Source organism: Periophthalmus magnuspinnatus, chromosome 20 (assembly GCF_009829125.3).
Source record: "Periophthalmus magnuspinnatus isolate fPerMag1 chromosome 20, fPerMag1.2.pri, whole genome shotgun sequence".
In the NCBI taxonomy this organism is placed as follows: Eukaryota; Metazoa; Chordata; class Actinopteri; order Gobiiformes; family Gobiidae; genus Periophthalmus; species Periophthalmus magnuspinnatus.
The window spans coordinates 7,119,323-7,142,717 of record NC_047145.1 but is presented as its reverse complement, the minus strand read 5'-3'; the positions used below and the strand labels follow the sequence as shown (position 1 = coordinate 7,142,717).

Sequence of the window (23,395 nt, the reverse complement as noted above, 5' to 3'; positions counted from 1 at the left end):
TGGAAGGGTCAATGGCGCAAATTGGCAGCCTCGCTTCCATCAGTTTGCACCAGGGCAGATGTGGCTACAATAGTAGCTTACCACCACCAAGTATGGAGTGAATGAATAATGCACTGTAAAGTGTCTTTGAGTGTCCAAAAAGCACTATATAAATTAAATCCATTATTATTATTATTATTATTATGCACAGCTCTTGGGGTCAAAATAAGTCTGCTATGTACTGTCTGTATCTAATTATTAAGCATTTTATTGTCTGACAATCAGGAAGTGTGTGTTAGAATGCTAGTTGATGTTAGCTTCTTCTATGCAAAACTCCACTCTGGTCTCTCAAAGTTGTAAAAAGTACTGTCATCTTGGTGAATAATTAGGATGTTCAGAATGCATAAGGTAAGTGAGGACCACTGCAAACTATTTAAAATGAACTTGTTCTGTTTTTCACATTTTTTAAGACCAAGAAAATCAGGTACTGTGCCTTTAAGAATTGAAGAACGACTGAAATCTGAGTCGCTAAATTAATCCAAGAATCCCATGTGTTTCAGAACATGTTTGTGAAGGCCTAATCAGTAATATGCAGTCTACGGTCTGTAAATACTGATGATATAGGAAGCTGCGTTCTGTCAGCTAACTAAATTAGCCATCCATAATTATCATAAAACATATCTCCTATCTTCAAATCCAAAATCATGATTATTGTTTTGCCAGGGATTCAAAATGGCCGATGATCAGAGAGGCCCTGGTCAGCGGCAGAATCCAGCTTCCCTCCCAAACACATGTGCAAGTAAAGCAAAAACACTGTCCACATTGTACCTGCAAAAATAAACGTCTTTATAAAGTATTGTATTTACACGGTATTGTTCTCTTAAAAAAGCTAAATATATCATCTACACATTTGTAATAAAGATTTGAAAACATATTGGAGAAAAATAAAGGCATTGGGTTTACCAAAAGTGCTATGATTACAACAACGAACAATAAAAAACACACTCCCACATGTAAAAAAAAAAACCTTCACAAAAATGTTGGGACATTCACTGATAAAATACTTCTGTTTGTGGAGAGCAAAGTGAGCAGAGATGTCCATGAGGACGCTGAATGTTGCATGTATAATAATACTAAGGCATAGATACATTCTTAGCACTTTGAGGCTAAACTGATGGGTGCAAAGAGAAGCTAAGTGCTGATTCAATGATGGCCAGCTCTAAACAGGGCTCGAAGAGGCAGAGATGGGCAATACGTCGTCTACAAGATAATAGTCATGGTATGCTGTATAAATTTAAGATTTACTATGCAACCTTTCTATATGCCTGCTTGTCTCCATGGAGAAGTTATTGCTCTGCTTAAATGTATTTGTCTTTTGTCAATATGGCCCACCTCTACCCTGCGATTAGGAGTCCACAGGGGACAAGGCCCTGACACATGCTGGCATGGAACATGTGTGCCTGTGTGCATAGGGCACACTACTCTCACATGTGTGTGTGTTTGCATAAGACACACACACACAAACACACACCACTCTCTCGTGTGTGTGCGTGTGCATAAGACACATTACTCTCACATGTGTGCGTGTGCATAAGACACACTACTCTCGTGTGTGTGCGTGTGCATAAGACACACTACTCTCATGTGTGTACGTGTGGATAAGACACACACATTATTCTCACATGTGTGTGCATGGGGCAAAGCCTTTTTCATGGAGCTTATAAGGCATTTAACCAGCTTGAGTTGAAATATTTCATAATAAATGCTCTTGTATGATTTTTATTTTGACAAGGTGCTCAGCTTTGCTTCAAAAATAGATTGTTTGTTTTTTAACACAAAAATATAGCTTTTGTGTGTAGTAACAATCACTCTGAATGGGCTTAAGCTTATAGCAAATCTCTCAGTATTGTGTACCTAAAGGTGAGCCAGGTCAGGTGCATACACCTCACATACTCACAGGAGGCGCTATTGCACTGGAGATACTAAAGACCCTCGCACAGTCCTGTTTAAGTGTGGCACATGGAACATGGTCAGAATAACCTCATACAGGAGATATATGTTAAACTATTGTTAATGCACCAAACACACACATCACCACGGAACTGGTGATGACACCAAATCTAAAGTGCTATATATAAAACATAAGTACTGTTAAAGCGGAGTGATGGCACACCCCAGTGTGAGAGGAGAGAGAAAGCTCCTGTCCTACACACACAGTCCACACTCAGAGCTGTCTGCAGCCTCTCCTCATGAACAAGGCTCTCATAGACAAGACAGAGGGCCCCAAAGGCACTGTTGGGGACAGGGAAGAGGGCCCTAAAGGCACTGCTGGTGGTACATCTGATCAGTGTTACCAGGGACCCAGCACTCAGGCATCAGAGCCAGAGAGAGTCCCCTCTGCTCCTGAGGTTAGCTCCCTCTGCAGTGGACTAAAGGTACTTACACTAATGAGGTGTCTAAGTGATCTTTTTTGTTGCTAATTTTAACCTTGTTTTGTAAACTATTTTATTATAGATTTACTTTTAATGCATATCATTGTAATTATTATCTTTGTTGTATTAAATAAAAGAAAGTGTTTTTACTCTGAGGCATGGACCCTGTTTGTAGGAGAATGAGCGGAGCTTCTGCACAGTGCGAGCAGCTCTGAGCTAGTTGGGCTCTGGTCCCTCTCTGGTCCCTCTCTGGTCACTGGAAGGCCTGGTGGAAGCGGGGCAGGGTAGGAGCACTGCTCAGGCTGGACATAAAGGGGGGGAGCTGCAGGGAGCTGTCTGCAGACTCTGGGGCGTCCTCCAGAGGCAGGGGGTCCTCACTGGACCGGTAGCTCCCAGAGGCCTCCCCACTGCCCCCTGCCTGAGCGCTGTACACCGGTCCGTTCAGAGGCAGGAAGTTGAAGAGTTGGGAGAAATCTATCAGCGAAGAAGCTAGTGACTCGCCTGCCGTGGCTGCTGTAGGGGTAGACATTTTGGACTCTTGGTCAGGGTCGTCCAGCTCCAGTTTGGAGGAGGGGGGCAGTGGGGGCTCTGGGGCAGAGGAAGAGGAGGGTAAGTCCATCAGGTAGGTGTCCAAGTCTCCCTTTAGGGCGTGCTCCTGAGAGGAGCCACTGAATGAGGTAAAACCCAGAGGGTACTTGAGAGAGAAAGGCTGTGTGGTGAGAGGATAGGGTTCTGTGTCCAGGCTGTGCCCGGGGAAAGCGATTTGAGGCTGGGCTCGCGTGGAGGTGCCTGCGGGGTCATACACTCCAGACTCCAGCAGGTCCGTTGGTTCACTCTTGACCCGCAGCAGCTCGCGCCCGTGGCTCTTCTTCACGTGCCGGGTCAGATGGTCCTTCCGGCCGAAGCGCTGGGCACAGTACTGACACAGGAAGTCCTTGCGCCCTGTGTGCACCACCATGTGGCGGCGCACGTCCTTGCGCGTATAGAAGCGGCGCTCGCAGTGCTCACAGCGGTGCTTCTTCTCCTTTGTGCCAGAGGAGGACTTGCCTGCATGGCTCTTGAGGTGCTCTAGGAGCAGACTGGTGGAGGGCAGGCTCTGTAGACACACTTGGCAGGTTAGGTCCCCGCTGTGGGCGGCATGCAGGGCCAGGTGCCGCTTAAAGCCTAGCTTGGTGTTGTAGCTCTTGCCGCACTGCTGGCAGCAGAAGGCCTCCTTGTTGGGGTCGTGGGTGTGCAGGTGGTTCTTCAGGTGGTCTTTGCGATGGAACATCTTCTCACAGTATGAACACTTGTGGTTTTTCTCTGGAGAATGTGTCGCCATATGCCTGCACACAGACCTTCAGTTACACTAATGCACTAATCTGATTTTTAATTATGTTAGCTACACATTGTGCATCATAGATATCTCAGCTAGCACTTCAAAAAATACAGTAGTCTTATACAGCACCTTTCCAGAGCCTCAAAGTTGCTTTACAATTCCATGCATTATTCATTCACTCCACCCTCGGTGGTGGTAAGCTACTTTTGTAGCTGAACCTGCCCTGGGGCAGATTCACAGAAATAAGGCTGTCAATCTGTGCCATCAGCCCCTCTGACCACCACCAACACTCACACAGAACATGCATTAGGTATTAGAAAAAATATTAGAAAGAGCTAAAGACAGTGTAGAGCCAAGAGAAAACCATAGTCAGGTAAGATGTGTGAGGGAAGCATGTCTATCTTAGAAGATCACAATGATGCTAAAGATGGAATAGCTTCTAAACAGTAGTGTGTGTGGTTGTACCGGAGTAGCTTGTACTTGGACACAAAGGCCTTGGAGCAGTCGGGCTGGGAGCAGCCGAAGGGTCTCTCCCCGGTGTGGGAGTAGGAGTGCACCTTGAGCTTCTCCAGGCTGTTGAAGGCCTTCTGGCACTGCTGGCAGCAGAAGTTCTTCTTAGGCTTGCCCTCTGCTCTCCTGCGCCTCCCGCTGGTCACCTCCAGGACCTGCTCTCGGGGGGCCTGGGGTCCGGTGGCCATGGTCTCTACAGGAGAGGGGGGCGGAGCAATCTGTCCAGTTTGATCAAGTCAGACCGGCCCATGCCCACAGGCCTGCAACACAAACACAGCAGAGGATTCTATGACTACACAACCTTTTCAACTAAAACAAACGTCCACCAGGAGGCGCCTACACTCAGTGTACACTCAGTGATTCTGCCTGATGGAAAAGGGGAAAACGTGCAGGTAAAGCCACCCCTGTGAGCGGGCTGCTCTACGCAGGGACCAAAGTCCAAATGGACAATCATCTCATCAGTACCTCAGAATAGAGGCTAAAAGAGCACATTACACAGACAGCTGACAGATACACTCTTTAGGCTGTACAAATGCTGCAAGCCTATGTGAGGATGAGAGTGGAGCACGAATGGTCCAACATGGATGCACTGTGTTGTTTCATACTATTCTATTCTAAACATCACTTGGAAGAAAACGAGTCCTAAAAGTAGAGTAACATGTAATTACACGGTTGACATAGGCTATTACAACTCTGTGGATGTCAAATAGGTGATTCTAATCTAGGCCTGTAGGCGGTGTGTGGTGCAGGAGAAACTCTACAAATCAGAGTTGAGCATGGCAGAGTGCTTGCTTCGCCACAACAACTGCAACCATTTATTCATATTTGATGGAAGTTAAATGGGCCTAGTCTATTTGGTCAAAGTGTTGTGCTCTTTCTCACAGCGCCCCATCTCCAACAGTCAGAGCAGTACTACTGCAGCATCACCCCAGTGGAGCCCGCAGACAGTGAACCTGCCACCGGGCTCCCAACACTTTACAAGTCCCTAATTATCGCAGCTATCTCTGCATCCATTTTGATGTTTGACGACAGTAGCACACCGCAGCATGTGTGTGTCATGTGTGGGACTGTGGCTCCATGTGCGGTGCTACAGCTCCCCGCGGCTGCCCCAAACCCGGCTCAAACGAGATGACACCGTGCGGTAAAGTGCACCCAAAGCCCGAGCCAAAGCCCGAGCAAAGCCCGAGCCAAAGCCCGTGTCATGCCGCGGACGCGGAGCAGTGCGGAGCTCCGGTGTCGTGCGCCGCAGTGCCCCCGCCATGCCGTTGTTACTGCGCTCTATTCCAAATAAACTTGTGTCCAACTTTCCCCGCTGCCTCTGCTCCACCGAGTGTCACCGAGACCCCCGCAGTCCCGACAGCAGCTTTTTCCCGCGGACTGGTGCGTTCCACGCGCTTTGTCACTGCTCGCAAACTCAGTCCTGATTAACACTAACTTTCCCCCAGCTCACCCCTCTCTCCTAATTGAAATAACCCCGATATTTTAATTCAAATACAACGTAACCGCTCACTTCATTTACGTCAAACTTACCCCGGATGCTTTAACATCGTTTCGGTAGAGTTTTTCTGGACTTTCAACTATTTTCCGAATTTTTAATAATTTTTTTCTCATATTTTTTGCGAGACGCGGCGGGCCTGAAAATTGTTTGCTTTCCCCTCTTTCGAGCAGCCATTGTGTATGCGCTGCGGTGCAGCCCAACTACCCTTAGCCACGCCCCCTGCTCGCGCTGGCAGAATGGATCGGCCGGAGGGACGTTGCGCTCATTGGCTGTGTGAACATGTTTAGTCTCTATCCACCAATTCTGCCCGCAATACAGAGCATTCTTCTCGGTCTATGTTTCAGAAGACTTTTTCTGTCTATGACTGTGTGCATTTGACTCATCCTTGTGCAGGCCGGTCTCAAACCCAGACCCATCCTCCAGTGCTGTGAAGGCACCTTGGGCAGAAGATGCAAACATGTGCACATGAGCCTATAATCTCCCACATGAGCTCTGCAGATGTCCAATATGCAGCATGCATGAGACTAATGAAGCTTAAAAGACATGTATGAACAAAGGTTGTTTGCTTTGTCTAAACACAGGAACTACAGGTTTATTTTATGTCTTTGTTGTGTCTTTGGACATGACACTTCACTCTCTCTCTTGGACGTTTTGTCATGGTGTGATTACTTCTCACCACCGACAAATACGACTGAATGAACAACCTAAAACACCAAACTGTGAGGTGAAGCTAAGTTAGAAAAGTGCTTTATTAGACAAGAAACACTACAGTTGAGATGAAGAGCTGCACAGCTCCACCTGTACAAACAGGTCTATAAAAGACTGCATTTGTGTTAAGCACTTTGACTGCTCGACTGCACGTTTTGTCACGCATCTGTATGTGTGTGTATATGTGTGTATATGTGTGTATATGTGTGTGTGTAGGTGTGTATATGTGTGTATATGTGTGTGTGTGTGTAGGGGTGTATATGTGTGTGCATATGTGTGCATGTGTGTGGAGGAAATGACTGACAGCACAAGCGCACCAATGAGAACAGGAGAAAGCCACCCCAGCGCGTCTCTACGTCCCTCCAACCGATACATTCTTACAACAACTTTACCAATTTTGCCTGGTCCTCAGAGCGCTCTGCTGGGCCTGTGTGTGCGCTGTACAAGAACAACATTGCGTCTAAATTACCCACAATTCTGCCGACAGTTTATGTGTGCTCCGTTCGTACCACAAAGACACTAAAATAAGCACGGAGTGCAAATATACCCGATTGGCTGGAGGACTTGTTGCGCTACTGCAGGCGGAGCTGGGCGCGCTCCCATTGGCCCGTGCGCGCGTCAGTCCGCGGCTGTTCCTGGTGCGCTGTTTACACCGGAGCTCTCACAGTGCACGAAGCAGCGTGCTGACAGACAGCCCGCACCTCTGCACGGCGGGTTTAAGGTAGGCTTAACGAACAGGCTCAGTTTAAAGTGCACACACTAGGCCATTAATTTCATACTATAATTAGGGATATTTAATATTTGATTCTACATCTTGCCTATGTTTTTCTAGTTTTAAAAAATTGTATTAGGTTTATAAAGTGACTCAGTTGGACACAGGCTGCAGGACCTAAGGGATAATTCCATTTTAGGCTTTGCCAGCAACTCTTGGTGGAAGAACTAGACTACTCAATTTTGTTACTTCAGGAAAAGTACTAGGACAGGAGCAAAAAATATTCAAGTAAAAATAAAAGTATCATATATAAAAAAATTCTACTTAAATAAAGGTATTAAAGTGGCTGTTTAAAAATGTACTTAGCATAAAGGATTTTTTTCAGATTTTGAGATCTAATAAAGTTTTAAATGTAAAGATTTTGATAAAGATTTATGCTGAATTTTGCTCAACTCAAACAACTGGATCAGTTGTTTTTGGTTGTTTTTTTTAGCTGATTTTATTTGTATATTTTATTTGCTCAAATTATGTTCATAAAAATAAACCCCTCAGCCTTTTCAGTAGGTCTCAAATAATAATAAAAAATACTTTTACTTTTCATTCCTACTAAAACTGTACTGGAATAGAAAGTACAGATACATCCTCTCAAATGAAGTGAAGTAAAAGTCAAAAGTATCATTTAAAATTTACTTAAGTTACCCAAAAATCTGTACTTAAGTAAAGTACTTTACTACTTTTAGTTTGTTAATTTCCACCACTGCCAGCAACCATAATGTTAACAAGGGCCAAAATTTCTCTAAATTGCACAATGATTAGACTAATAAAAATAAATGACAGCACCTTTATTTTTGTTAAATGAAGGTTTAAACTGCCTGAAAAATGCCTTCCTTGTGCGTAAATTGTCTTTGCCGTTTGGGATGGAATTTTCCATGTTGATGACATAGGTAGAGGGATTCTGTTTAAGAATTTTTATGCTACTTCCTGCATTTTTGTACTTTTCTGCTCAACTTATTCCACAAAGTTAGTATATAAGTGCATATGACAGGTCAGACTCTTAATTTCACTGAAAACGTAGTTAACATCATTATATTTAAAATTTTACTAAAAATCTTGCCTAGTTTGTTTTTTTGTTTTGTTTTGTTTTGTTTTTTTTTGTCTAGTTTTATCATTTTGGTGAAGCTGACAATTTTACTTCGCGAATGGACAGATGACATACCTAGAAATAATTTCATAACTGCTATGGAAATCTGTCTAAATTACACAGTAGTTTTCATTAGACTCCTACAAATGTGTCTGAACTATACAATGATTTGACTACTAATAATAAATGACAATACATTTATTTAGTGAAATGAAGGTTTAAACTGACAGAAAAATGCATTCATTGTGCTTAAATTGTCCTTACATTTTGGATGGAGTTTTCTTTGTTGATGACATAGTCAGGGGGGTTCTGTTGAACAACTCCCCACTACTTCCTGTATTTTGTATTTTTCTTCTCAGCCTTTTTTTCCCCACAAACTGTAAAACTATAATAAATATCTACCGCACAAGTAACTTCTATCGCACTAAACCAAGTTATAATTATAAATACATGAAAACCAGTCATGCACAAAAGAAAAGAGAGTCCTCCTGGAAATAAAAGACTGATCCAAAGAGAGGGCTCTGGCTGCAGACCTCCACCCAGAGGGCCCAGGCCGCAGACTTCCATCCAGAGGACCCAGCCTGCAGACCTCCAGCCAGAGGACCCAGCCTTTGAACAGAATCTTATTATTAAAAACAAAATCACAAATTGATCACAATTACAATATAATAATAATAATAATAATAATAATAATAATAATAATAATAATAATAATAATAATAATAATAAGAAGAAGAAGAAGAAGAAGAAGAAGAAGAAGAAGAAGAAGAAGGAGAAGACATTTTATTTATATTGCTCTTCATATTTCAAAGAAATCTCAAAGTGCTACACCAGGTAGATTAAGCCAAACAATTACATATTTAGAAGTACAAGGTAATAATAAACACATCAAATATTAAAATGGTAATAAACATGTATGAGTAGACAAAAAAAAAAAAAAAAAAATTATAATAATAATTTCAGGCCTTTTTAGAGACCTCCACACTTTGTGTCCTCAGAGACTCCGGGAGGGTATTCTAAAGGCATGGAATGACCGCCTCCCACAGTGGAGAACTTGGTCCTGGGCTGGTGGAGGCATTAAGAGGAGGTGGAGCAGAGGTGATGTGAGGTGGTATGAGACGGTGTGAGGCAGAGTGTGGGGTAAGGCACTCACATCAGTAGGCAGGAGCAGCTCCATGTACACGACCAGTCAAAAGTTTGAACATACATTTTCAGTTAAGTTACTTCTTTATTTCTATGATTATTCACAAATTATTTTTTGTCTTGACCCTGACATAGCTCAGCTGTGAAGTGAAAACCATTTCAGGAGACTTCATCATGAAGCTCTGAGAGAAGGCCAAGGGTCTGCAATGCTGTCAACAAAGCAAAGGGTGACTACCTTTAGGAATTTGAATCTAAAATATATTCTTTTACCTCTTTTTCTTTGATACATAATTCCATATGTCTTGCTTCATAAATCTGATGTCTTCTGTCTATATATAAAATGTAGAAAGTGATAAACGTAAAAGAAAAAAAGGATCAGTTTTTCAGCATCAGTTTGACAATATTTTTGAGATGGAGGAGGGAGATCTCGCAAACAATTGCAATGAGATATTTTTCCCAAATAGTTCAGCCCAATTGAATATTGTTCATGTTTGTCCCCTGACCATATACAACATTCAGTGTATTTAGTCTGTATGGCAGACTGATCAATGTGACAAACACAAGACTTAACTTTATTTGTCAAATAAAGTTCACAGATATACTGGAATAATTAAGTATTTTTATTTTGAAATGTTTACAGAAATTAAATTTGATATAAACCAAAACTAAGAATATATATTTCAAAAAGAGGGTTTTGGTCCTTAACTCTGTATGGCACTCCTCACCGGGCCAAAGGTCAGCGGTCCGAGTGTGTCCATGAGGTGTGGAGACAGGACACTTCACTCTGAGTGCTGTATGTGACTGTATCATGGTTTAAGGTGTCAGTACTTTTGTACTGTCTTTGTTTCCCTTGTCTTGTCAGATGAGAAGCTGGAGAGAGTGTCTAGTGTTTTGAAATCTGTCTGCTTATTGCATAGGTCTATTTTTATCCTTTTTTTTTAAGGGATGGTATTTGGCATGTTTATTTCAAATTCCATTGCCATGACCTATCTGTGTCCCCAGGCCATGAGGTTAACATGTTTGGATCAACTTTTACTGATAATAATTGTAATGCTCATTTATTCTTAGTTACAAAAACATTGGACATGGCCAAGTTGTTTATGTTATAATTCAGTGTTTGGGCTCTTAAAACTGTTGTCCAATCAGAAAGCAGAATGAGCCTCACATGAGTCTCTCATTTGGGTTGCCAGTTTCAATACAGTTGATTTAAACCTAAAAGGATTGCCTGATCTGCATTGTCACTACCTAAACCTAAGAGAGGCTGCAGTCCTCCAGCCAGAAGACCCTGAGCCAAAGGCTCCACCAGGAGGATCCTCATGTGACTTACCTCCATCCACATGTCCCTGATAGAAAACTCTTGGCTCTTTGACTATAAAACACTTATGCTGGAGTATAATAATCATCACTATCATGTAAAAGGGATTTAATATTGTTAATCATTTATTGCATAACCATTATGGATTTTGATGTGGTAGCATTAATGTTGTACGTAACATTACAAAAGCTAACATTGTTTTACACTAAAGACAAGCCCAAACCCTTTTCCTAATCTTAACCATTACAGACTTGTGCCTAATCTTACCCAGATGGTGTCTGGTTAAGATTATCCCACACCAGTATTGAATCGGTGCATCCCTCATAATAACCTTCTTATGTTTTAAACTGTTAATTAGCCTTTCCTCTAATAAAGTAACCTTTTTGTAATGTGCTTCACCTTAAATGGCCTTTAACAGTGGACTAAGGGAACAAATTACTGAACTTAAAAGCAAACAAACAAACAAAAAAACAACAACAACAGTTACACTGTTTGTACATTGTTTCTGCAGACTAAAGTCATCTGTGGATGGAGGTCAGTCACGAGAGTATCTTCCTGGTGGAGCCTTTGGGGCAGGGGCATCTGGGTGGAGGTGTGCAGCCAGACTGTGTTGGGGTGAAACCTAAAGCTAACATGCAGTATAGTGCTGTATAGTGCTGTATAACCCACCTCTGCCCCTCAGCTGTGCCTGCTCCCAGACAGCAGGGGGCGGTGTGCGGCCGTGTGTGAGTCCCGGTGCCGGGGTCATCCCAGTTCACAGTTACCCTGCACACTGTACCTGCCCCTGCTACATGCCCCATGCCCTCCGTGCTCCCAGCACCGCGCTGAAAGGTCCCGGTTGTATGTGGCGGAGCTTCTTCAGGCCGGGCTCACACACACAGAGACCGGGACCAGCGGCACAGAGCTCCGGTCCACGGGCTTTAGCTCCGCGGCTAATGTTGTGATCCGCCCGGTGCTGCAGCTGAAGGGCGCAGAGGGACACGGAGGGTAGGTGACAGCAGCTCGGACACTGCTAATGTGCTGTTTTACGGGATTATTATGTAGAATTTGTAATATTATTGAAATGTGTGCCCCTTTGAGAGGTATCTGCTACATGAGGCTAAAGTACAGTGTTTGGTCCAGACTGATGCTAACGCTCACTCAGGACATTAATAGCATTAATAGCACTGTGTAATCATGGGAATTGTTACAACATACTTCTGTCACTTTTCTTTATTTCCTGGTTAGAGGATTACCCAAACACGTACCTCTGTCTGAAGAGTATTATGACCAGGAAACATTGTTTCAGTTGATTAAACTTACCTGTTTCCTGCACTGGTCTGTGGTCATTATCCCTCTGTATCTGTCCAAGTCACCAGGCTCTCTGCCTAAATTCCTCTAGTGTGCGACTAGCTGTGTGAAATCAGACTTTTCCCAATTAAATTGAAAGTTAATGTGACTTAAACAGCAAAATCTATTTTTAGGTTAGCTAGTTTGTTGTCAGTTTGTACAGAACTTACTTTTGTGTTTCTAAAACTCGTTAAGTTTATAATTGTGTAGTTCCTACAAATCTATTGTAACCTGTCAAATCACAATATCAATCATACAATTGCAAAACCTGTCTCTAATGCAGCTCATATTTATTTTCCTGTCTCTCTTCTGTCTCCAAGCGCAAATGGATAAAAATGCCAAAAAACTGCGGAACGAAGACATAAACCCGTGCCTTGCGGTTAGTACATACACATTGTGTACTCTCTGCTTCATAGTGAAAATGTGTTTTCTAATGTTCCTTTGCTGTAGGAAACTGATGCCTCCCGGATGTGTATGGAGTATCACAACTACGAGAGGGACAGGTGTGGTGCGTATTTTCAGAACTACAAAAACTGCAGAAAGTACTGGGTAAGTTCTAGTGTTTTTCGATACTAAGCAATAGACTCGATATTCATTACCGATTCCTATGCCACAATGATAATAACAAACACTCTTTATTTAGACAATAGAATGGGGTTTCAGCATTAAATTGTAGTGCTTTCTTTTATATTACCATGTGGCCTTGTATCTGTGTGATCCCTCGTCCATTGGCTGTTGACCTCACCGTTAAAAAGACCCAAGCTGATCACCGACAGTGTTTCAGTGTCATGTTTTAGTGATGTCTCCCAGGCCCTATTCATATCCTCCTTGCAAGAGTCTATGCAGCACTCACAAGCCTCTATCATCCTCTCTCCCTCATGACAATTATCCATTAATATACAAAAACATAATATAAAACTGTACACAACAAACCTGATGTGATATGCAGTAGTTTCATTATCAGGATGCACGCTGATTGTGTTCTGATAGCACTCTTAAGGTGGAGTGACTGAAATCAAAGGGAAGGGGGACTCAGAGCGTCAAAAACAAAAGTGAAACTATGTTGTTTTTGGTGAATATAGCCTTTTAAAAACAACAAAAGATAACATGTTGATCTATATATATTATATGGTAGTAGTTAATACCCATAGATGTAAAATAGCCCTCAAGTGAATGAATCAAAACAAAACTCCACTTTAGCATTTCCATTTGAAAATGTGGTTGCGGGTGAAGTTTAGATGTTTAGTCCCTTTTTAACAAAAGTATGTTTTTCCTCAGCACAACATCATGATTCAGAGGCGGAGAGAAGGAGTCAAACCAGAGATGCCTACAGCGGCTGAGAGGCAGGAGATGCTGGCTGCACTGGGGAAGAAGCCCTACTGAACATTTGGCTCTGGAGAGGCTGCTATGCACAGCTCCTATCCGTTAGTACTGTGGACAATGACTAACAACATCCACATTGTTATATTGTATTGTACTGTTTCTGTCACAGTAGCATACATAGGCCTTTTAAGGTACATATATTCAAATTTAATTATTTTGTTTCACTTTAAATTAAAATGTTGAAAAATGTGTGAGTCTGAGTTTTTGGTGTAGTATATGGTCATGTGTTATGTAACTTGTTCTGAAGAAAGCTGCCATCACTTTCACACACCAAAGAGCTCAAAGTTGTATTTAGTCATATTAAAGGTCAGTGCGTAAAGAACCCATATTATCCTATTTTCTGATCTGTTATAATGTTTTGCTCATCAAAAGCATTCCTGGAGTTGTGTTTTGTTTCATTCACACATTTAACTCACAAATGCTGCATATTTCGACTGTGTTCTTCCCTCAAATGTAAAATACTCTCTTCTACCTTGTGACATTGTGCGATAATATAGGACTTGCTCCATTGTGTGTTTAATCTCCACACACCTTCACTAGAATAATTTGGGTAATTTCATCTGAAAGGAAGCTGTTAAGTACCGCTTTATTACATCAAGGTGGAACAGAGCTTGGGAGATGTAGACAGACTAATAATAAAGGATTGCTCATACATGTATAAATGAAACAAAATGCATCTCCGAGTATGTTTTTGAGGAGGTAAGAATATTCTAACATGGCTTAAAACTCAGAGGAGTCAATTTTGCATAATATAGGGCCTTTAAAACTATAACATGTAAAGCATGCACCTCTAATGGCAGTCAGAATGGCTTCATTTTCAACACACAAACTGGATAATATGATTTAAAAAGCCTCTCCACAGTGGTTCTCAGTTAATCATGAACAGTCAATACTCACACTGCATACGCACACAACATAAAGTGTATTTACAACAGTCCCTGGCGCATGCGCAAAAACACAGGCACGCTTTATGTTTGTCAAATGCTCTGTTATATTTTCTGTTTTAACGGAATTAACCATCAGTTCATACCAAACACGACAATATATGATGATAAAATTGTGCTAAAACATACAGAAAATTTAAATTATGAAATAGTTGGTCTATAGCAAAATATAGAAATTACCAAATAAATACATTTATTGATCTATACATTGACATAAACAAAAATGAGCTCGGCTACAGATACGCTCATTGTAATTAAAGTGGAAAAGGAAATAAAAATCTAATAGTGCTTGCATACATTCTACACTATTAAACGTGGACGTTTAAAGCAGTTTGTTTTGAAACACTTGCTGCGGGTCCACGTTTCCCCGTGTCACCGCTGGAGGTCGCTGTTTCATCCACAGGTAGGCGTTGATCTCCTGTTAATGCGCACTTTTCATTTAGATTTGGCTAAACCGTGGCCTTTTAGCGCGCGGACAAGTTACGTCATCAGTCAGGACCACTTTTGAAGACATTGTTGCGAATCGTGTAGCTATAGCCTAGATCCAGAGGCGGGCAGTAGCATACTCAATTAGATATACAGTACCTGAGTAACTTTTTAAAGAAACTATACTTTTCAGAGTACTTTTCTAGCAGCTTACTTTACTCCCACGTGGGTAATATTTTTTATTTTTTACTCTTACTTGAGTATAAGTTTTGGTTACTCTTTCCACTGTGAGTAAGTCTACAAAAGCTTTATGTTGTTAATATGAACTGATTGAATGATTTTTGTTTATTGCAGTTCCAATAAAAGCAGGCTAAGCAGATATTACATTTGGATTTTTTAGTTTAGCAGAACAGAAAGCCAGGAGTGGCACAAATGGATGCATATGTTGACCTCTGTCTCTCCTTTGGGTAAGTGAACTCACAGAGTAATCATTTGACATTGGCTATGCATGTACAGTATTATGCAAAATAAACTTTTTGGAGCTTTTTACCGTGTTATAACAATATTCTCTCATCAAAAACATGCTTGAAGTTGTATTATATGTCCACACATATTTGAGTAATTTAGAGATCTCTCCCAGGCCCTATCAGAACCCTCCTTACGGTTAGCTGTAAGATTTGTCCAGTTCTCCACCCATAAGCCTACGCCATCCATGTTCCCACTTGAGAATTCTTTATAAATATACAAAAGCTTGATACAAAACAATATACTACAGCTTCACAAACCTGATGTGATGTGCAGCAGTTTCATGAGCACCCTGATTGTAATGTGATAGTGCTTTGAAGAGAGAGTGACCAAAGTGGCTCTGCTTTGAGCTCCTGTGACTGAGCTCCTTACTCTATTTTTAAAGGAGTGCCCAGACACTCTACGGAGGAAACGCATTTAGGCCGCTTGTATCTGCCATCTTGTCCTTTTGCTCATTACCCAAAACTCATGACCATAGCTGAGCACAGACAGAGATCTAAACCAGACCTAAACGAGGGGGCTATAGTCATACTGAAGATGTGAGACAGGCCTCTACTTTGACAATGTTTAAATCCAGACTCAAAACGGTTCTGTTTAGCTGTGAATATGACTGAAACGTTTTTTTATTCTGCATTCTTCTCTTTTAATCTTAATTTTATTATGTTTATGTTTTGATTTGTTTGTATTGTGATTTTAATGTCTTCCTTATTCTGCAAAGCACTTTGAATTACTTTGTGTATCAATTGTGCTATACAAATAAACTTGCCTTGCCTATAGGTGAGACTAGCAACATAGATTGACCGGTAAATCAAGAGACTTTCAACTCAGCTACTTCTTCATTACAATAGTCTGATACAGTGACTTCATCACTGCAGATGCTGCACTGATCCATCCCTCACTGGTGAACAAGACCTGCAGATACTTGAGCTCTTCCACTCGAGACAGGGACTCTCCACCCACCTGAAGAGGGCGTCTAACAGAGTTCGGCTCAAATTGCATGTTGCAGGATTGCAAAAGAGTGTATAATAACTGCAATAAGTGAATAAGGAAATTAGGAAAATATGTTTGTTTCTATGCTCTGTTTACTTACACATGGCTGAGTGGTTTTCATTTGTCAAATCCACATACATTTTTCTAATGTGATGATATTCTCAGACTAATCACATTGAAATCACCTTCTTTTTTATTTCCAGTTGACTCTGTTCTGGAATTTTGAATGGATTAGTTTGAAAACTTTCGAGGAGGAATTTTACTTCTATGGGATATTAACTGCTTACACAACTTATTTAAATCGTCACGTTACCTTTTGTTGTTTTGAAAATTCTATATTTGCCAAAAGCAACAAATGAAAATGTCTTTTAACTTTCAATTTCGCTTATGATGTTCTGAGTCTCCCCTCCCTTTCCTCCTCGTGTTTAGTCACTCCCCCTTCAGAACATTATCACAATACAATCAGCGTGCATCCTGCTAAAGAAACCACTGCACATTGCATCAGGTTTGTCAAGTTACTGTGTTCGGTTTTGTATCATATTTGTGGAGAATTGGCTTATGGGCGGAGCATTGCACAGACTCTTACTTGCAACCATAAGTTTTAATAGGGCCTGGGAGAGATCACAAAAATACAAAAACATGCATGGACAAGCTAAACATAGAAGATATAAAATCTCTTCAGGCATGTTTTTGATAAGGGAACAATGTTATGACGTCGCTTTTTTAAAGCTAACATTAAATCTAATAAAATGCATAATACCCTGTCTTTTAAATAAAAAGTCTATATACTGTAGTGTCTTCCCTGCTTAGCCTTCCTGCCTGGATCGCTCCTCTTCTCCATGCTGCCAAGCGTCTGCACAGTGACCGTGCCTCCAGGAGGAAAGTCTACAGGCTCCTGCAGAGGAGGCTGGTGGGTCATTCACCTATTCTCTCTATGGCTCATCCACTTAGGACAGTCTCATGTGTAACGGGGCATGAGCTCATCGACTTCTAATCTTCAATACCGGTCACTGGCATGTCCATTCTTGCGTACTCCATGCTCTGGATGGTGTCCGAAATTAGTCCCTCGTTAGAGTCATGTGACTTTATCACATTGTGCCCCATCACAAATAAAGCCCCCTGTAAATGTTTTTCACGAGTCCATGACAGATTGTCATATTCAAAATTTAACTGATAATCTTTAATTGCACATTGCACAGTTTAGTGTCTTTTGACCAAATTTAAAGTGTTCACAATAAAAATTGCACAAGGAGATGTCCTAAACAAGTTTTTTCCAGGTCAGGCTTCCATTGGCCCCATAGATATAAAAGTTTGAGTTGGTGCTACTGAATCGTCTTTGTTTTTTACTCAGGGTCTTTTAATTTAGACCTCATCGAGTTCTGATTTTATAGATTGGTCTAGACTGGCAAGTTCATTCTTGTTTACTACTTGATTTTTGCCATTTTCCAGGTTCTGAATGTGGTTTTAATTAGTCCCTCGTCAGGATGTTGTCTTCGGTTTGGGCCTAATAATACATTTTGTTTATTGAGTGCCTTTGTAGACACTCAAGGTTGCCTTACAACAATAAACAAACACAAAAGCAAGTACTCATGTAGACTTGTGGTCTGAGCTTTGGATTGCACTGCTAACCACAAGGAGGGTTCGAATAGGGCCTGGGAGATATCACAAGATTACTCAGGGATGACATCTTCAGGCATGTTTTTGATGAGGGAACAATGTTATAACATGGTAGAAAGCTCCACAAAGTTGATTTTGCATAATACTCCTGTCTTTAACAATAACTACAGTATCATTTTAGTTTGAACACATTTAGCGATCTTAATTGTCCTCTGTTGCCCTGGTGACATTTAGTGGAGCTTCGGTATAGGCATGGAGCCAGGCACAAGCGGCTGTCCCACATATGTGTACCCAGAGCCTGTGAAGAGGCTAGTGTGCTCAGCCTTCCCCCAGGACGTCTGCAGCTACCAGGACCCCAGTCACAGCCAGGTATGATTACGCTTAGGCACTACACTCAACTGCACGACGTTACAACATTATAGTCTTTGTAGTTTATTTAAATTGATACTTTGCAGCTGATGTCACCAACATTTCCTGGGGGCGTGATGCTAACTGTAAGCACTACTTTGTCAGAAGCTCTGTTAGACTTTAATCTGAGCTTTATTTTAACCCAGTCTGACCAGAAAGAGCTCACTTAGATGGAACTACAACAGATGAGCTGATTTGTGCTGTTAAACAAGTCTCTCACACAAGTCTCTTCTGCATATGAACAAAAAGAATGAGTTTTGAACTGCTTTTCAATGATGTGACAGTTTGGGACTTTCTTCTAGGTGGTGTATGTAACTGTGGAAGATCTGCACAGGCTGTCTGTACAGTGAACAGGCATGTCATATGTCAGGTGAAAACAGTCTTGTTAATGAAGGCTAATGTTAAATTGTTAGTTATGCAAAAGCGTTCAATAAACATTAAGTAAAAACAAGTGTGTTGCAGAGCGTGGTTATTTGTTACTTTCTTTGAGATGGACATATATGACCTTAAGATATTTAGAATGACAACTGTGTGTGGCAAAAGTGGTTTGTTTAACACTGCTGAGATGAGCAATTACGCTTCTGACCTATGTGAGGCGCCATTTCATCACTAAACTAAACTTTTCTATGTTTCTCTGCGACTGAACTAGTGAAGCCAAGTGGAATTCCGAGGGCCATTCGCGGTGAGATGAGTTCAGAGCAGTACGAGGTTGTGTGCGTATGCGGCTGCTCTGGCGCGCTCCGTTGCGGGACAAACGGGAGTCGTAAGGGACCAACGGGACTCTCCGCGGGACTATGACGCTCTGTGGAGGACGCTGGCCCGGTTTTGCACGCTCCTGCAGTGGGGACGCAACTCGGTGAAAGTGTTGAGCTCTGGAGCGATGGACGGGAGCGAGGGGGACACTTCTGAGCGGGTGCACACTCTGAGCGTGGCGGCCTACCTGCTCTGCTGGGCCCTGCTGCGCTGGTACCAGGTCAGTCCCCCTCACTGCCAGAACATGTGGAGGCTACCAAATATGAGGAACAGCAACAAGTTTAGGTTTAAGATACATCTCTGTAGTTTAGTTAAAGGACTTTTGTTTTGTTTTTTTCCTCATCAAAAACACACCTGGAGTTTTGTTTTGTTTCCTTCACACACTTTTCACACATACACCTTGCAGATTTAGGCTGAATTCTCTCAAATACTGAAATTGTCAATCTCTAGTGAACAAATGGTAAAAGGTAGCTGTTAATTTGAAAACTGTCACTAAATGACATTAGGAGATGGAACAGCATTTTCAGCTGTGGGGATGCAGACAGACTGAATTATTCTCAAACGTGTGTGAATGAAACAAAACAGGTACTCCAGGTATGTTTTTGAGGCGGAAACAATATTATAACATGGCTAAAAGCTCACAAGAATCCATTTTGTGCAATATACGGCCTTTAACATGTTTAGGTCATTACTTTCATTGATTATTTTGGCCATGTCTGAAATCAAACTTAGCATAGGCAGGTTGAAAATCAAACTTGTTGCCTAATGAGGTCCACATAAATTATCAAAATAGCTTAAAGCCACAATATGTAACTTTTGCCAAAAAATAGAATCATGATTTTTTTTAATGTTTTTATTGCACATGAAAACACGTGTCCTTAATGTGAGCGGGCTTTCATCTCCACAAACCTGACTCTTACCTGGCCTGGAGGAGGGCCTGCTCCTGCTTGTTTCTATGGAAATGTTGTACCTTAGGATATAATATTCTACAGTATAGCACTTTTCTGTCTCTATCGGGAAAGATGTTCCAAAGTATGGTTTTAACTTTGTATTTCCATGTAGTTGACTTTACACCTTCAGAAAGTTACATACTATCACTTTAACTGATATTTTATTTGAAATATAGCTAAATTTTTTTGGGGCTTTCCATCATGTACTGTCACAGTACAAAAATTAAAACTTGATTTTGATACTAAAGAATAGACTCGATACTCAATACCAATTTTGATACCCAGAGGTTTTAGGTGTCCTCCATGCATGTTTGAATAATCTAGTGATCTCGCCTGGACTCTTTTCAAACCCTCCTTATAGTTAGCCAGATCTAGCTATGTAATATGTTACCAATTAATAGTCCATAGAAGTGTGATAACCCTCTTTAAACCAATGTTTTGTTTTGTTTTTAAACCAAACCAAACTTGTTTAAAAAAACATATATTTTAATGATCTGATATTTTGTGTTTAGTTCAAAGTTGACACTTTTTGTTGTTCTTGTAACTATTTATGTGTTATTGTTAAGTGCTTTTCTATGTGACACTTGGTTGTCATGCCAACAAGGTTTTTTTCATTCATCTTTTACTGTCTGTTTTTGGAGACTGGCTGTAGAGGTTGAGACTACTGTTTTTTTGCTCTTGTTTTGGCGTGGGTTACGGCCTAGAGTAGCCCTTGTGTTCAAAAAAAAAAAAAAAAAAAAAACAACTGGAGAAATTTGCTGTGTTTTCTTACACCAGAACTTCATTTCAAACAAATGTGCTAAAACATATCCTAATGTATTACTTAAAGTCTGTTGGGTTTTTTTTGTTTTTGTTTTTTTTATTTATGTTGTACTGTTCTTTCCTCATGAAAAACATACCCTGCACAAACTGACTAAGACCCTGCGTATTTAGGCTGAGATCTTCACTGAAACAGAAAACACTCTGAAACCTTGTGATGTCATGTGGTCATACAGGAAATGCTTCACTGTGTTTTTAAACTCCATACAGTTTCACTAGAATCACCTGGATACTTTCATCCCTAGAATTGCCAGTTTCTACTAAACTAAAGGTAAATGGTAGCTGTTACCTTGAAAACTACCGCTTCATGACCAGAACATTTTGAGCTTTGGAGATGTAGACAGACTAATAATAAAGGATTACTGAAACGTGTGAATGAAACAAAACACAACTTTGCTTATGTTTTGGATGAGGTTTTAACATGGCTAAAAGCTCACAGGAGTCAATTTGATGTAATGTAGGACCATTAAATGGATTAGAAAAATGTGAAAAATTACCCCCCAAAATCACAGTTTTTCCCATTTTTAAATGTTTTATCAGCTCTTTTTACTGCATATTCTTTTATGAAAAAACATATAGCCTACTTGTTTTTAAAATTGTGTTTATATATCTTTAAAACATTACCACACCATGGTATTATCAGTATTAGCTCCCTGGATGAAATGGGACATGTTTTAATGTGGTTAATAAAGCAATGTTCACTGAGAGCACTGAAGTGTGTTGAGCACTTTCCATATTAAAGTTTAAAGATGTCCAAGGCGTTGTCATTGATCAAATGACCATTTTGTGGTCATAAAGAATAAATGAGCTATGAATCATGATCAAAGCAGGCTTAAAACCATCAGTAGGACTAAAATTTATATATATATATATATATATATATATATATATATATATATATATATATATATATATATATATATATATATATATATATATATATATATATATGTGTGTATATATATGTATATATATATATGTATGTATATATATATATATATATATTTATATATATATATATATATATATATATATATATATATATATATATATATATACATACATACATACATACATACATACATACACACACACACACACACACACACACACACACACACACATATACATGTATGTATACATATACATATATATACATATATATGTACACACATACAGGAAAGACAGACCACCCATTGTTTTAAAAAAATATTACTTGGAATAAAGAACCATATTGAGTTTGGCTGAGTTAAACATATTTTGATCCAGCTGATTTTAAAAGTATTCACCAGGCCTGAAAAGTCAATAAATTCTAGATCTCCATAGGCTTTAGATCTAGTTATGGCATCTTTTTTCAGTTTATGTGCCTTGTTTTTACACACATAATCTAAAAAGAGATTATTGATGTCCTTCACTATCTTATCATTAACCTATAAAGAGAGAAGGTTAGATATAATGTGATAAATCACCAGTTTTCTGCCAAACATACTTGTCTCCCTGAAGCAACGAATTGAGTTTGGACTTGGTCATTTTATCTGAGAAGTTGAGCTTTTGTCTAAGGGTGATGTCTTGAGTTATATTGATACCTAGATATTTAACAGAGATTTTGATGGATTATGGATATTACAGGAATGGGTTTCATTAGAATTATAAAGAGGCAGAAGCTCACAATTTTTAATGTTTAAAAACAACCCTGAAGCTTCAGAGAAAACGCTTTATCTTTCAAAAATCATGTTCTGTAATCAGCTAGTTGTGCTTTTTTTTTTGTTTTCTTGCAAAAATAGAGATCCCCTTTAACTCAAGATTTTCAACAGTAGTCAGAGAGAGCAGTTCAGCAGTGAGTAAAAACAGAAAATCTCCGCAATGTAATTGTAAGTAAGTAAGTAATGTAATTGATTGAAGGTTGTCTAGTAGTAGAGTACCTTAATCCTGTTTGGAGATGAGAGAGATGATGGCTTGTTTCATTGTGGTGAAGATTTCTTTCTTTCTAATACATTGTTTATGCATATAGAAAAATGTAAATACAACTTAACATAACAGACCCTCCATCATCAACTTTAGACTGCCCCCTACTGGAGAGTGGGGTGGGAAGGGGAGCTTAGGATTTAAATGTCCACCCCCTCGTCTTCTTTCATTGAATCGCCTAGGAGGGTACCTGTTGTCCCTATAATGCTCATTGTGATGTGGGACCCAGTGTCCCTAGGTGCATAAGTGGGACGGTTGTGATATTAATTGTTATGTACTGGATGCCTGTTTTGAAATCCTTGTTCAAACCTGCCATTATAATGTCCATACCCTCCCCTTCTGTTATGCGGGGCCCAGTTCCAAGGTGGACGAATGTCCATAGGTGCGTTAGAGGGATGGTTGTAATAGGCATTATAATGGACTGGAGGTCTGTTTTGAAATCCATCTTCAAACCTACCCTGTCTGCTAGGTCCCACATAACAGAAGGGGGCCCTTCTGTTATGTGGGACCCAGTTTTGTGTAGAGTATGT

General features: G+C 40.4%; 3 protein-coding genes across 3 annotated transcripts in view; 2 read left to right on the top strand and 1 right to left on the bottom strand.

Annotated features, from left to right (window-relative positions):
- Positions 1-1,703: 1,703 nt before the first annotated feature.
- plag1 (pleiomorphic adenoma gene 1) lies at positions 1,704-5,895 on the bottom strand. Its single transcript, XM_033985886.2, has 3 exons — positions 5,770-5,895; positions 4,195-4,499; positions 1,704-3,736 (listed from the first exon to the last, which is right to left on the bottom strand). Exons 2-3 carry the CDS (start codon positions 4,425-4,427, stop codon positions 2,665-2,667), a joined length of 1,305 nt encoding a protein of 434 aa, XP_033841777.1. The 5' UTR covers positions 4,428-4,499; positions 5,770-5,895; the 3' UTR covers positions 1,704-2,664.
- A 5,610-nt stretch (positions 5,896-11,505) lies between these two features.
- chchd7 (coiled-coil-helix-coiled-coil-helix domain containing 7) lies at positions 11,506-13,647 on the top strand. The gene is made up of 4 exons (XM_033985950.2): positions 11,506-11,743; positions 12,406-12,464; positions 12,536-12,634; positions 13,364-13,647. Exons 2-4 carry the CDS (start codon positions 12,411-12,413, stop codon positions 13,466-13,468), a joined length of 258 nt encoding a protein of 85 aa, XP_033841841.1. The 5' UTR covers positions 11,506-11,743; positions 12,406-12,410; the 3' UTR covers positions 13,469-13,647.
- A 5,406-nt stretch (positions 13,648-19,053) lies between these two features.
- The window catches only part of LOC129457253 (uncharacterized), a 40,321-nt gene continuing 35,979 nt past the window's right edge, over positions 19,054-23,395 (top strand). The window contains exon 1 of the mRNA XM_055230273.1: positions 19,054-19,351. Coding sequence (XP_055086248.1) covers positions 19,259-19,351 — 93 coding nt within the window. The 5' untranslated portion in view covers positions 19,054-19,258. The remainder of the gene's footprint in view (positions 19,352-23,395) is intronic.